The sequence below is a fragment of the Euprymna scolopes genome, chromosome 6 (genome assembly GCF_053919585.1).
Source record: "Euprymna scolopes isolate OS-2025 chromosome 6, ASM5391958v1, whole genome shotgun sequence".
In the NCBI taxonomy this organism is placed as follows: Eukaryota; Metazoa; Mollusca; class Cephalopoda; order Sepiida; family Sepiolidae; genus Euprymna; species Euprymna scolopes.
Window position 1 is genome coordinate 99928377 of NC_136487.1, and position 15912 is coordinate 99944288.

A 15912-nucleotide genomic window follows, 5' to 3' on the forward strand; every position below is an offset into this window, starting at 1 on the left:
TTGTGTGAATCTATACGCGTATGTGCATGGGTATATGTGTTGTGTAGTTGGGGTTTTTTTTAAGGTGATGAGGAGAAGATAGAGAAGAGAGAAGAGACATTTATACTTTTTACAGTTTGTGGTTTCTTATAACATATCTCGTAGGAGAGTTGAGGGAGGGTGATCCGTTCTTATATCACAAGAGGGGGAGACAACTCATTACTTAGATGGAGAGGGGGACACATTACAATATACACAAAGGTTATTATAAGATGATTACGCATTACCTTTAATTTGGTAGAATGATAACAGGAAGACGACAGTTACAAAAATATGAGATGTTCTTTTATTCCATTCGACCGGTCGCAATGATGGTGACATCAAGTGATTCAAAGTCGACTACATGATTAAAGGTTTTCCCTTCGCTTCCAAAGGAACCCTCCTCATGTCAGATCTGTCTCCTATCTTCGTCTCCAACTCTGTCTGTCCGTCTGTACAATCTCACTAAAACTAGCAAACTATATTGAGAATTCATTTTCTGCTATGACGTTATGTATGGCTTCAAAACGTGCCACACACACGTGGAAACTCACGTGGCCTAAACGTGTGTGGTTCGCATATGTTAAAGCGATTTCTGCAGACAAAGAATTCTTACTAACCTATTTTTCGATCTAACTTATTTTTCAATATGTTTTTAATTTGCTATTGTTCATTATTTTCACTGACCTTATTTTAATACAATTTTCATAAAAAGAATTGAACAATTAAAATTCCTTTTACAACAATATATCTAACTATTTTATGTGAAACTGAACAGTGCGAATTCCTTTCTGAATCTATTTCCGAACCTTGCTTACAAAGTTCGAATCTCGGTCTATCTAATGTTTTTTCTTACTTATAAGAAAAGGGCTTTTTTTTCTTGTAACATCTGTCTTGTGTAATTATGTAAAATTTTAGAGATATATGGACATATGTATGTATATTAGGAGGTACGTACATGGACATTATGGAAAAAAAGAAGGGCTCCGTTCACAAGTACAACCATAGTAATAAGTAGATGAATTCATGTAGTGAGAGAGAGGAGTCAAATGTTCCGGTAAAGGGCTAAAATTTACTTAATGGTTGAGTGGACATTTCGAGATATTCTACAGCTAGCAAGCCTGTGCAGCGAACTTTTACGTCAAACACTGTCAAATCTCTTTGATATACAATCCATCTATCGCGCCCTAAAAACTAAGTCCCCGTTGATACCTTCACTGATCTTATGTGATATCACAGTCAACACGTTTTTCACTTGAGTTTTTTTACATAAGCATCATCACTTATCAAGGCCAAGAGGCCACTCGAGGATAAGGGTTAAAGAGTGTACAGTAGAAATTGGACAATATATATTGTAGTCAGCTGGAAAGCAGGAAAACGGAAGACAATTCCACAGGCGTGCAGTTCTAAGAAAGAATCTTTGTTCATGGAATTTAGGTGCTAACAACTTGATTTATAAGAGATTCAAAAAACAACCATAACGCAAGAGAGACGGATCGGTCTCTAATCGAATGCAGAGGACTATTCTCCAATATTTTTTTAAATTATTGGGCAGACCAATATAATTTCCCAGAGTCATGTAAAGCATTTATCATTTAAGTAAAGATTGAATAGCTTAATAAGGATATGGAGCAATTTCGAGTTGCAGTTTCTTGAGTGCCATAACCGGAATGTTTTCAGAACCAGTTGCTGTATCGGCATCAAGGTTCTTAATAAGTTTGGCGACACCACGGACAATTATTTGGATGCCGCTTAGAGTATTACGATAATGGATGGAATTCTGGAATAATAATTTGCTGCAAAGTTCTTTGCGAACATTTGGACTATATCAGATGCTGAACACTATCTCTGGTTCATTAATTATCGTTGAGATAGGGGCTTCACATTGATTCAGAACCTTGTTTGTTATTCTCCAAAACTAATGAAACCTAAGCCTCTGATCGATCCCTTTACTACTGATCGAATATAGAACTCTTTAGTGTTTTCTATAATCATTTACAGTGGTTTCGAGATATTTTAAGGAGGGTTGCTTTCAGAGCATTTATTTCGTGAAAATAATTGAAATAGTTGTTTCTGAATACATCTCGAAATTAGCATCTTCATATATCAAACTGAAGCCATATAACGCTGTACATAATGCGTTGCTAGAACATATTTTTGTATACGAAATCCTATCAAATTTCCCAGTAGCATATGATTATATTTTTATAAGACAAGACACAAAGCCACTTGTTGTAAGAGGCTAAAAAAGTCAACTTCAAGGTCAAAAACTTTCCACCGCTAGGTATTAGATGGAATAGAAAACACAATTATTTCCTCTTTGTCAGAAACATCACATATGGAACGTGAGAACTAAAAGACAACATAAGGAGAAGGGAGAATTAGGCGGCTGCACGTTGTAATATTAGTATATTTTACAGATGATCCAATTAATAAGATGCAACAGAAACAACGGCATTAGCAATTGCTACTTACCTGATAGCGAATACACTCGTACATTTCCAGTGTGGTTATTTGAAATGATAAGATTGTTGAATTTGACAGGAGTTCCGATGGGCACCTCTTCCGGTAATAGAGTAGTAAAGTTTCCCTTTATCGTACCAACGTGGTGGTTTGCCGGCGTTATGTTGACGGTGAGATTAGCGAATGCCTTTGTAGATCCGTCAGTAACACTAAATAAAAAACAAATAAGTAAACATTAAATAATATTTGTTTGTAAAAATCAATACATGGAATAAATTAACGCATTTTTATATAATTAAACGGCGCTCAATGTTTGCGTGACACTGCTGTCCGAACTTTCACTTTCTGGTTACCACTTGACGCGTCTTCTCTCCACTCCAAAACGAACTTCTGCAACTTTAGCTTTTCTCTCCCCGAATCCGACTTTTCTCTTCTACAAATACAACTTCTCTGCTCGCAATCTAACTTCAGAATGCCTTCCTTCCCCAAATCACTCCTCTTTTATCTCCAATCAGGAGCATCTCATTTGCATACCTCGTGGTCACCCTGTAGGCATATAAAGAAACAGGGCAGCCATTTTTGTTTCTTTCTTCTTCATTATGAACACGAGGTAAGCCACACAAAAACGCGGTCGGTCGTTCTTGTTTCTTTTTTCTTCATTTACACCACACGCCCCCCTGATCTTCGAGATCAATAGGATACTTCGTAATCCTCCATCCAAGCAGGCCGCCTCCTCTCACGTCGAGGCCTCTGGGGGACAACTTCTCGGGGGTTAACGTTTTCAAGTTCACTACAACGCGGGCCTAAGTCAGGTCGAGGAGCATCATTTGCTTTTCGGTGGCCCTCGATTTCCCCTTCTTCACCGCCCTCACTGCATACCGGCAATGCCACACGACGCAGGTCTAAGATATGCCGGGAAACGCCATTCACCATCACATTGTTCTTATACTGCAATCCTGTTACGACCCCTCTTTTCCAACGAGTGGTACACTGTGCATTGGAGGGTTTCACCCGCACCTCTTCACCTACTTTGATAGTGGCTTCTTCACTCTCAATTCCTGCTGTTTTGTTGCACGGATGCCGCCACTTATATGTGAAAACGGCCCTATGAGGCACAGTTGTCTCATCTTGTTTGGTCTTCGGCGAGATGTTATACCAAAACACCGCCTCTATGGGTGATACGTTTCTTTTTTCCGCAGCGGCTTTAATGGTGCGATGATTCCTCTCCACTATTCCGTTGCCACTCGGCCGATACGCTGCTTTGAAAAATTGCCTTACTCCCCACTTATCGCACACCCCTTTAAAGGCTTCTGATCGGAAAGCGAGGCCATTGTCCATTAAGAGTTCCTCAACCGGCCCTCTCTCCAAAAATATCTCCTCGATGACCCCTCCGATCGCCCATGCAGCTTCTGCCCTGATCTCTCTCCAGATGGCAAACCTTCCCGGTCCACAGTCGACCATCGACAGATACAATTTGTGGCGAAATAGCTTGTCGTTTGCGTGACTGCTGTCCAAACTTTCACTTTCTGGTTACCACTTGACGCGTCTTCTCTCCACTCCAAAACGAACTTCTGCAACTTTAGCTTTTCTCTCCCCGAATCCGACTTTTCTCTTCTACAAATACAACTTCTCTGCTCGCAATCTAACTTCAGAATGCCTTCCTTCCCCAAATCACTCCTCTTTTATCTCCAATCAGGAGCATCTCATTTGCATACCTCATGGTCACCCTGTAGGCATATAAAGAAACAGGGCAGCCATTTTTGTTTCTTTCTTCTTCATTATGAACACGAGGTAAGCCACACAAAAACGCGGTCGGTCGTTCTTGTTTCTTCTTTCTTCATTTACACCACACTCAATATTATTATTTATTCGCTGGAAGTTTTCATTATCCGTGATTGCTCGCTGGTAATAACAAATGATGATTTTAGAGTGTGAGAAACTATTTCTCTCTTGATTACTAACCTTCGTTCGATAATTGTTACAAATCATTTGGAGTTTTGGTAACAGGTTTTTACCATTAATTTACTCGCTGATAACGCATTAAAGAGATTTACACACACACACATGTCTATCTGAAAGGACGCTTCTCGAACATTTATTTCTGTAGCCATGTTTCTAATATTTTGTTTCACAGAGTGTTCTTATTCTTCTCGTGTATTCTTTTTCAATCTTTTATTTCATGTGTGTTAATTTGATGACGTTTGCCAACCGAACACCCAGCCATTTATAGTGGTCATGTTCGCCAGACACCTTCGCATTCCATACATAGAATATATATTTACATGAAAATATAAGTTTAAATATGAAACGAAATCTAAGAAAAACATTTTAGTACAATATATTTTTAATTTTTTTCAAATATTTAAAAAATAATACGCACTTACATTTTTGTTGGCAGAGAAATTGTCAGTCTTCATGTATTATCGGTATAAAGACTGTATACTTAACTGAAAAAATGTTTCAATTAATACCATGACTCGCTTATTACTCGATTTGAGTTCATAGCTTTTTGTCCCCATGTTTTTTTTTTTTGGGGGGGGTCCAAATTATATTCTGCACTATTAACTAAACACTGAAAAATGCTTTTTCTCAGCAGTATACATTATTTCTTAAACAGTCTAAACTTAGTACCCAAGCCAAATTGCTCTACTCTGAACCAGCTTTTAAACGAGTTCTCCCAAAGTAAATTAATACAACAAAAAAAAAAACGACTAACAAATTGAAAGTTCCATTACGGTATCGTATAAAGGTAATGCTCGAATGCTCGAATCATTCTCTATCGAGGTTAGATGAAGCCAAAAAGAAAAATATATATTTACGCATAACTATGTGAGGGAAGATTATTTTCAAATATTCTCCTAAACTGAGAACGGGGTAACGGGGTAAGGGACTTATATTAAGTAGATATTAATAAGTCATTATATTTTTATTTTATTTTTATTTTTCTCTATTTATTTATTTATTGTTTTTTTTTTATGGAGAGTAGATAATACACTGTGGTTGTGTTATCGGAAGCTCCAGTAACTCTCGCTTCTCCTTTTTTGTCCCTCAGTCGTCATTTCCAATGAGTGATTTTTCTGACAAAGGATGAAGAAAAAGCTGCTTTCCATCAGACAAGGCCAAACTATTCGCCAAGAACTTTGCAGCTAACTCTACCCTCTGTGATGAAGGGCATCAACTCCCCATATTTCCTCCTACAACAGACAACACCCTATCCAACATACAAATATCTGTGCACGAGGTCGCCAATCAAGAACCTTGATTCCAGTAAAGCAACTTACCCAGACGGCATTCCAATTATAGTGTTGAAAAAGCTTCGACCAGAACTTGCCCCCATACTTACAAAACTGTTTAAGCGTTGCTTTAAGGAGAAGTGCTTTCCAACACCCTGGAAAACCTCATCATTATGCCCTGTATTTAAGAACTCAGGTGATAAATCATCCCCCTTGCAATACAGACCAATAAGTTTCTTGTGTGTCATGAGTAAATTACTGGGATCCATATTAAATATGGTCTGTATTGCAAGGGGGATGATTTATCACCTGAGTTCTTAAATACAGGGCATAATGATGAGGTTTTCCAGGGTGTTGGAAAGCACTTCTCCTTAAAGCAACGCTTAAACAGTTTTGTAAGTAGTTAACCACCTCAGCAGAAATAACCTCCTTAGTGACATGCAGTATGGTTTCCGTTCTGCTAAATCTACAGCTGATGTGCTAACAGCTATATCCCATAGGATTAGTGAATCTCTCGACAAAGGCTTCTTTTCTAGGGCAATTGCTCTTGACATATCAAAGGCCTTCGATAAGGTTTGGCATAAGGGCCTACTTCACAAGATTTCCAGCTACGGTATTACTGGAAATGTTTTCTCAATAATTAAATCCTTTCTCTCTGGTAGGTTTATAAGAGTAGTGGTTGATGGGCAGAAATCTGAGGCCCACAGTATTAATGCTGGAGTCCCCTAGGGGTCCACCCTGGGCCCAACTCTCTTCCTGATCTACATCAATGATCTCCCAAAACACATACTAAATTCTTTCATTGACATCTATGCTGATGATACGACCATCTACGGCAACACATCAAAGGCCGTAAATGACAAAGCTCTCTCTGATTCCTTCTCCTCTGATCTTGAGTGCGTCGTTCAGTGGGGGAAGAGATGGCTGGTTACTTTTAATGCATCTAAAACCAATCTCCTAACTTTACATCATCAACGCTCTGTTCCTCATCTAGCATCAATTGAAATGGATGGCTCTCGTCTTGGGGAGGCTTCATGTTTTGACAAGCTCCTGGGTTTGACCTTTACTCTTGATCTGAAATGGAACACGTAAAGTCTGTTGCCCGGGCCGCTGGGAAAATGGTAGGATCCTTCTACCACTCCAGAAGATATCTCACTACTGATGCAATTCTCTATCTCTATAAAAGCCAAGTACGTCCAAAGATGGAGTACTGCTGCCACATCTGGGCTGGAGCTTCAAAAAACAGCGTATCCTGCCTTGACAAAGTACAAAATAGACTTCATGGCTTAGTGGGGGATGCTCTCTTCTCTTCCCTGAAACCTCTCTCCCACAGAAGAGACGTTGCGAGCCTGTCTTTGTTTTATCGTTATTTCCATGGCAAGTGCTCGTCCGAGCTCCAATTTCTGGTCCCCCCTCGCCAATCCTTCATGATAAACACCCGTCTAGCTAAAACCACTATCAGTAATTTCCCCCACTCTTTTTCTGTGCCTAAATCAAAACGTAGATTCCATGAACACACCTTTTTTCTTAGAAGTGCACGCCTGTGGAATTCTCTTCCGTTTGCCTGCTTCCCACCAGACTACAACTTGGACGTCTTCAAGTCCAACATAAACAAATTCCTGATTAATCGCCCCCTTAAGTAAGACACTTTATCAAATATCCAATACCAACTATTACTACGATATTACCCCATTGATTACTGTACACAAAATAACCCTTATCCCCGAGTGGCTTACGGGCCTTGATAAGTTGTGATCCCCATGTAAAAAAAAAAGTTAAGTGGGTTATTTTACTATATAAAAACTTATTATTGTTGCAGTAGTAGGATATGAAAGTTTTTAACAGATGCCTCAGAACAAAGCGAGATTTTAGTTTTTCCATATGAACACTCTAAAACTTTTGTCCGGAAGGAAAGCATGAATTCTTTTAGAGTTTAGCGTTTCATATAAATTTAACGTAAAAGAAAACCCGAATTTCTGAGCTAGCCTGGTGTTTTAAGAAAGGATTTGGAACGTTTTTTGTTTTTTCTTGGGGAAGAATAATATAATTATTTTATTTTTTATTTTTTTTTTTGTTAATATTAACTTCTTTTAAGTGTGGTTTTATGATCATTCCAATCAGACTTGGGGGTAAAAATTAAATATACAGAAGAAACTGATTCTCCAGTCCAAGTTCTATAATAATTTAGTTTTGTTTTTTTTTTTGTTTTTGTTTTTTCTTTTCTGTCAAGTTTGTTAGAATGTTCAGTCACACATAATCGCCTAAAATACAGTAACTCATTTTGGAAGGAAATGTTATGAATTATGTGTCATTCTATCTACTTATCTTCCTAGACTTGTTTGGTGAGGAGGGTGGCTAGTCTCCCTGAAGGATTACAAACAAGACCTTCCAAAGGGCGAATGAACCCTTTTTCGGGGTCAACGGCCAACTAGCACCGTGTGTGTTTGTGTGTATGTATGTGTGTATTGGGGTGGAGAGGGCTCCCGTAAGCCGTGATGAAGGCAACCTTTCCAGGAGAAGCAAATCTCTTATTTAAAAAACCATAAAACGGGATATCAGTACCCACATTAAGCTGGTCTGCAGTTTAACTTGTTGCTGGCTATCTTGCTCTTGCTTGTTGCTGGATCTCAACATTTTGAACTGAGTGAAGGACCTAGCTGTCGTACAAAGCTAAGACTCTATAACATCATCTGTGTATAGATACTCCCTCAGGCATTTGACTATAAAAATGGTCCTGTGGCGATGGAAAAGTTGCGACGCGTGGAGGCTTGAAATGCTGGAAACATGTAATAATTGATCTCAATGACCGTCTTCAGTATCATGCCTGTTTGAGCGTGTGAATTCACCGGTAGGACTAAAAAAATCATTTTTGGGCTCATGGACTTTAAGTGTCTGAAGGAGTGGCACTCGTCTGACAAGACGTTGCAATCATCATCTTCCCCGGTAGGAGAATTTAGACAGAAGGTTGGTCTATAATGTGCAGAATTCACTTCTCCAAGAAGGGGCATTCTACATTGGGATAAAAATTAAAATGTCCTAGTCTAGAAAGATTTCTTTTTTACTGACCGAGGACAAAAAAGATATAGTGTAGTATAAGAACATGTACTACGCTTTGAATTATTTATTTGCTAAAAAATATAACGTAGAACAAGGTCATCAAAAGTGTAGAAAAGTGGAGATCGTTGGTTATCCTTTATTTTACATTACCTATCTTACTATTGGCTAGAATCATTTTACTCACCATAATACCACATTTGCTTCTATTCAAAATAGTATCAATATGTTGAATATATATATATATATATATGTTTATATATATGTATATATATATACATGTATATATATATGTATATATATATATATATATATATATATATATATATATATATATATATATATATGATCATTTTCAATAAATATTTACAGGTTTATAATTACAAAATATTTTCCACAAGATGGCTAAAAAATATCAATAAATTTTCTGCCAATAATAAATTTATCCAATCAATAAAACTTCATACAAGAATATCTAGCTGTCTGCCCTCTTCCACCAAAAAATCCTTAGGGTTTAAGAAAAAAAACTTATCGTTTTTCGGTCAAATTTTCCGGTATCCCTTTTAACATTGTTAGAAATGCATAAATTTCAATCACATGAACAGAATTTATATGCATGAATTTCCCAACGTGTATTTTGTGTATAAATTTTCGGTGAGATACAAATAAAAAAAAAATGAACATATCCGTTATTTATACATTGTGTTCCACGGCAAAAGTATTAAAGAAAGAAGAAAAAAAAACTGGCGTAAACAAATTGTTAGTTAATTTGTTTTAAAATAAATTGGGTATATTTATATATTAAACTCATTGTTCTTTTCGCAATAAGTAAAGCTCCAAATATCAGACCATTTTTATATAAACGAACTTAAATCGATGCCATGTAAACACTTTCGATAGGAGCGGTGGGGATCTATAATAATGTTTTTTCACGCGCTTTTGTTATTAGAATCGGAATCGGTAATTGTATCGGAACGGGGAAATGTATTGGAATCATCCTATCGCTAATATGTGTGTGTGTGTGTGTGTGTGTGTGTGTGTGTGTGTGTGTGTGTGTGTGTGTGTGTTATACATGAAGCACTTTAAAAGTGGCGGTCAAGGTTTATATAAAAAAAACATTGAAGATCAATGAGTAGAATTGTCGACTGTCAGTTAGATGGTTGTATTCTTCAATTAGACATGCCAGGTCCTGTAAGTCACCCAAGTATTTGTCCACGGTGAAAACGACGAGGGACAAACTTGGAAAATGCAACAAAAGGGTTCAGCACAAAAGCCACGGGGAGGGCTTATTTCATGTTTAAATCCTCCCTCTGGTCACGGTTTGATCGTCGGTATACTGACAGAGCACCACCGCTCAATCTGTGGTAAAAAGCAGTCAATGTTGCCGATACCACACCAGCTCCACCTGTTCTAACCATTTGGACACTGTGTGATTGGGTGAGACGGAGACGCTATGAAATTCAGGAATCAGCCGAATGTCAATTGCATTGCCTGTCATTTGCGTTTGATTATTTGTTAGCCGAAATAACTTATAATTATAGATCAGAGCACCGGAACTCTGTACAAGAGGGACTTTTTCTTTGATCACTATTTTTTTCCATATGCAAACACGTTTCTTGCTGACAAAGGTTTACTCATGAAGTGTGAGCGAAAAAGTGTCTCCTTTCCCTTAGAGTTTGTCCATTTATGTTCTGCAACTCTCACCATTTCGTGCAGCTTCTATCGCCCCCCCCTCCATAAAACATACTACACTTCTTGCGTCTTCTTTTTCTGATTTTACCGCGCTGACAACAAAGCGAGCATACGTTTTGCTTTTTTGATGTGGAGTTGTGTGTAGCATTACTACTACAATGACGTGAGTTTCATTTTTCTCTTGCAAATATTGACAGTAAGAAAGAAACACCTGTCATGGACGTGAATTAGAAGCAGATGTGTCATTGAATTACTTTATGCAGAAAAATTGAGCTTATCGACCGGCGTCTAATAAAGGCTTACAAAGCCAAAATGGGTTCTTGATTTCGGAGTGACGAAGCCCGCTCCTGACTTTTACGATCAAGGCATTATTTATCACTAGCAAAAGTGCATTGCAAATAGTAATGACTATGAAGAAAAATAAACATAGAGGAATAAAATGCGCTAGTTTTAATGGCAACACAATATATATATATATATATATATATATATATATATATATATATATATATATATATATATATATATATTTCTGTGAAAATATATTTTCTTATAATATATACCAATTCTTATTTAAGAAGCTATATATAATTACACAGCAATATAATGAATAAATGACAAAAGACTATATTCCAAAGTTCATGATGTTTACCATCTTATAATTTATTCCTTTAATTCAGTTGACATTTACAATTCTTGGCAGTATCTGTTTCGTAACGCAAAAGCAATCACTTAATAATAATAATTAAGTGGTTGATTTTGCACTATGTGCTACGAAAAATATACTGCCAAGAATTGTAAATGTGAACTGAATCAAAGGAATAAATTTTAAGATGGTGAACATCATGAACTTTGCAATATAGTCTTTTGTCATTTAATCACTATATATATATATATATATATATATATATATATATATATATAGATATATATATATATATATATATATATAGATATATATATACATATATATATATAGATATATATATATATATATATATATATATATATATATATATATATATATATATATATATATATATATATATATATATATTGTTCAATATAGCATTTAGTGCGATAAGATGTATAAAATTTGTTTGGCCCATTTTTTTTTTTTTTTGCTCACGAGTGTATACATATATATATATATATATATATATATATATGTATATATATATATATATATATATATATATATATATATATATATATATATACTCGTGAGCAAAAAAAAAAATGGGCCAAACAAATTTTATACATTTTATTGCACTAAAAGCTATATTGAACAAAGAACAATTGAACAAGGAAACTTAAACAAGACTAATAACACAGAACAAGATATTTACTTTAATAAATGCTTAGGATGGAATCGCATTCCCTTTTGACTTCTTTAAAAGATCAATCCTTTTAGACTTTGAGCTACCAATATATAAATGTATGTATGTTTGCATGTCTGCCTAAAACTTTCGACAGAAGAGATGGATTTTCACAAGGTCAGTATCGTTTTTAGCTCGATGACAAATATCGAAAAAGTTGCTAAAAACATTCATTTCTTCACCCTCAACTGGGCACTTTTCTACATGGAGGGGTCGCTTTTTTCGTCAATATTTTCAAAAGTCACCCCCTCTTTTCGATCGCCCAGCCTTAATTTAAACCTACGTCACTTCTGGTTTTGCGGTGATCGTACAGCGAAGTCGTCAGGTTTTTTTCCTATTCTTTTCCTCCTTTTCGGTACGGATTCGAGCCTGCCTTCCTACTACCACTTTTTTTTTTTTTTTTTTGCTCAACATACACCTCCAAATACCCGAGCAACGCCGGGCTGAAATGCTAGTATATATATATATATATATATATATATATATATATATATATATATATATATATATATATATATAGAGAGAGAGAGAGAGAGAGAGAGAGAGAGAGAGAGAGAGAGAAATAAAAAGGAACAAACCGTATTATGCATCAACGTTTCGTCTTTATTTCGAGACTTCCTTTTTGTTTCTCTATTTTGTCGGAATACTATTTCCATTATTTTCATCATATATATATATATATATTTATATATATATATATATATATATATATATAGTCATCCACATACAGTACTGTTTCGCTGTATCACAGTTCAACAGTGCGGCTAGACAAGCAACTACCTCAAGCCAGGTTTGAAACTCGACTGCCTAGACGATAGTATCGCTTCTAACCGTCAGGCAATTCAGCTGGTGCTAGGATTGACATGTAAATTAACAATGGTCAAACATTGTCTAAATGCCTAAGCTCCATTTTTTTACACAAAGAGCATCGCTTAATAGGCTAATAGTTTCTTTATCACTTCCCAATATGCTCAACCCAAAATAAAGAGCATTTTAGTCAGCCACATATAGAACTGTTTCGCTGTATCACAGCTCATCAGTACAGCTAGACAAGCAACTACCTCAAGCCAGGTTTGAAACTCAACTGCCTAGATGAAAGTCGGCTCTTCTAACTTTTATGCTGATTGCCACTTCTTGACTGAAACTTACCATCTCTTCATGTTGATGTCAGCATCCATATACATGTAGATGACTCTTCAGACCAGCTTCACCCTTGCATAATCGTTCACAGGAGGGGAACTAGCCAGTATTTACTGGTGCTTGTAGAGGGATTGTATTATGCACCTTTGAGTGCCATGTCAAGCCGCTTGCAGATTTACAGACCAATCCACAAGTATTACAACAACACTTAGGGGGTTTGGAGAGCAGCACATTCTCATAAAATTGTTGGTCTTGTATAACATTGTGTGACTTCTCATGGTTCATCAAACCAGATTTAGGCACAAGAAATCTGCCACAGTTCTTGTTGAAAGTCGCCAGGAACTGCAGATTCATCCTGCTTTCTGAGAGCATATTTTTATATTGCATGCTTAACACGCCTTTTCTTAAACTTTCTGAATCCTTTAACGATTAATTTTCTCCATTTGTTTCGGTCTACAGTTTGAATTTCTCAATTATTCACATCAATGTCCATTAATTATTCCTCAGTGCATCTTTAAATAAGCGGTGCATCCTTAAATTTTCAGGTTTATGCTGCGGTCTCTTTCCTATGGAAAGCTCGCCATAAAGCAGTTGTTTTGGCATCTTTCCATCTCTCATCCTCAATAAGTGTCTAGTCCAACGCAATTGATTTTTGATGATTTTCGTTTCTGTGCGACAGTTGTTGGGTTGTTCAAGGACGACCGTATCAGGAGTAAAGGACTTCCAACTGATGTTTAGTATTTTACAAATGCACTTTGATGAAATCTTTCCAGAGCCTTAAGATGCCTTTGGTATGTAGTTCATATTTCTGATGCATACAGTGGATAAGTCAAAACACATGCCTTATATACACTAATCATTGTGTTCACACTGATTCTGCTATTCGACCAGACACGTTTTTCAAGCTTGCCAAAAGCAGAACTAGCTTGTGAGTCATTTCAGCATCTAATGTTCCATCTCTACTCATCAAACTACATAGACATGTAAAGGTATCAGTGACTTTCAATCTCCTCCTGCCAACCAAAATAGTTGGTTCCACATATGACCCACCAGTTGAAGGTGAATATATAACAAGGGTTTTTCTTAACTAAGGGTCAGGCAGATAGCTTTGCAAGCATTTGAGAATTTATCCATTGTAAGCTGCATATCTGTGTGTGTGTGTGTGTGTGTGTGTGTGTGTGTGTGTGTGTGTGTGTGTGTGTGTGTGTGTGTGTGTGTAATAAGATCTGTATTATCGGCATAGAACTCATGAATGACAGCATCAAAATGTTTTTGAATTTTCACTCAAACCTTGAAGATTGAACAGTCTTTAAAAGCATAAACAAGCATTGTGGCAAAGTAAATTGGAAAAAGCGTGGGTGCTGATATGTGACTTTGCCTGACTGCATTGTCTACTGCAGTTACGATATTGGTTCAAACAATATATATATATTTTTTTAATTCAATTTTCACCGCAAACAAGACAAGTGCCACTTTGAAGTAGGGCTACTATTGAGGACATAATTTGCGGGGGCATTATGAAGGGAGATGAGTAGAAAGATGTTTGTTCACATTACACTTGAACTTCTCCATATAAGTACAGTTGAGAAAGTAGAATCCCGGAAGGGAGTTCCAAAGATTTGCAGTTCTGAGGAAGAAACTATTGGAGTAAAATGCTTTCTTACACCTAGGGATCTTTACTGTAAAGGGGTGGGACTTTGTTGCTTGTCGGGTTTGTCGGGGGTATTCACATCGAGGAGGTACAAGTGCTTGCAGTTTGCCAGAGCATTCACCATTAAAGTACTTGTAGAATGGGAAGAGGGATGCAATAATTCAGAATGCGTTACGATTGATGATGTTGAAAGCTTTTGTCAGGTCAACAAAAACTTGGTATAAGGATACTTGTTCTTCCTTGTATTTTCCATTAATTCGCGAGCAAAACCAATCATGTAAACTGTCACACGGCCATTTTTTAACCCATTTTGAACCAATTTTTTAACCATTTTTAAGAATGATGTAGAGGCAAATATACATCAACAGTCGGTTCAACAGAATCTCTCCTAGCACCTTACCGACGGATTCAAGCAGGGTGATCCATAATCACCACAGTCAGACTTCTGTCATTTTCCTTTGTAAAGTGGTAGCATTATTCCATCTACCGAATCTTGAGCGAAATTAATACTGTGCCACATGGCAAGAATAAAGCTATGCTCTGCCCTAGAAATGTTTTCATCGTCACAGAGCAACAGATCTACTGGTGATTATCCAGTGTTAATTTCCTTGATGAGCATTTTAACTCAACAAGGGTTCCACCATCATTTCCTCAATAATATTGTGTTGGGGCAAATTTGAAACCATCTATAACAGGCTATAATAATATAAAATTGTTTTAGGATTTACTACTTAACTTTTTTTGTAACGAAATCATCTTTCCCACCCAGTCAGAAACTCGAAAGCAAGTGAATAAATAAAAAGCCTTTTTGGATGAGAAATGTTTAATGAATATGTCAACACGTAAAAACTCTGCAGCGGTATTTTAAAAATTTATTTTGGTGCTAAATATCCTTGTTATAATTCTTTGGAGATGTCTTCAAATATCTTTAATTTCGAATTAGAGCCCCGGACTTATATTAACTAAATATTAATAATCTCCTTTAACCCCCCCCCTTTTTTTAATGGAGAGTAGACAATGCATTGTGGATGCATTATCGGCAGCTCTCGGTACTCTCGCTTCTCCTTATTTGTCCCTCAGTCCTCATTTCCAATGAGTGATTTTTCTGACAAAGGATGAAGAAAAAGCGGCTTTCCAGGATAGCAGTACTTCATGAACAGTAGCCTGAGATGTCGGAAATCTTCTGTTTCTATGTCTACCCTTGTGTCCATGCCACTAGTAAGGGTGCTGGAGGTAAACGTTTCATCTGGGCTGACTTTATCCGCCTGATAGTCAGGGACCC

General features: G+C 36.7%; 1 protein-coding gene across 1 annotated transcript in view; it reads right to left on the bottom strand.

Moving 5' to 3' along the window:
- Positions 1 to 15912, bottom strand: part of LOC145277819 (protocadherin Fat 4-like) — a 514458-nt gene that overhangs the window by 446425 nt on the left and 52121 nt on the right. The window contains exon 3 of the mRNA XM_080129718.1: positions 2494 to 2690. Within this exon, the coding sequence (XP_079985844.1) occupies positions 2494 to 2690 (197 nt within the window). The remainder of the gene's footprint in view (positions 1 to 2493; positions 2691 to 15912) is intronic.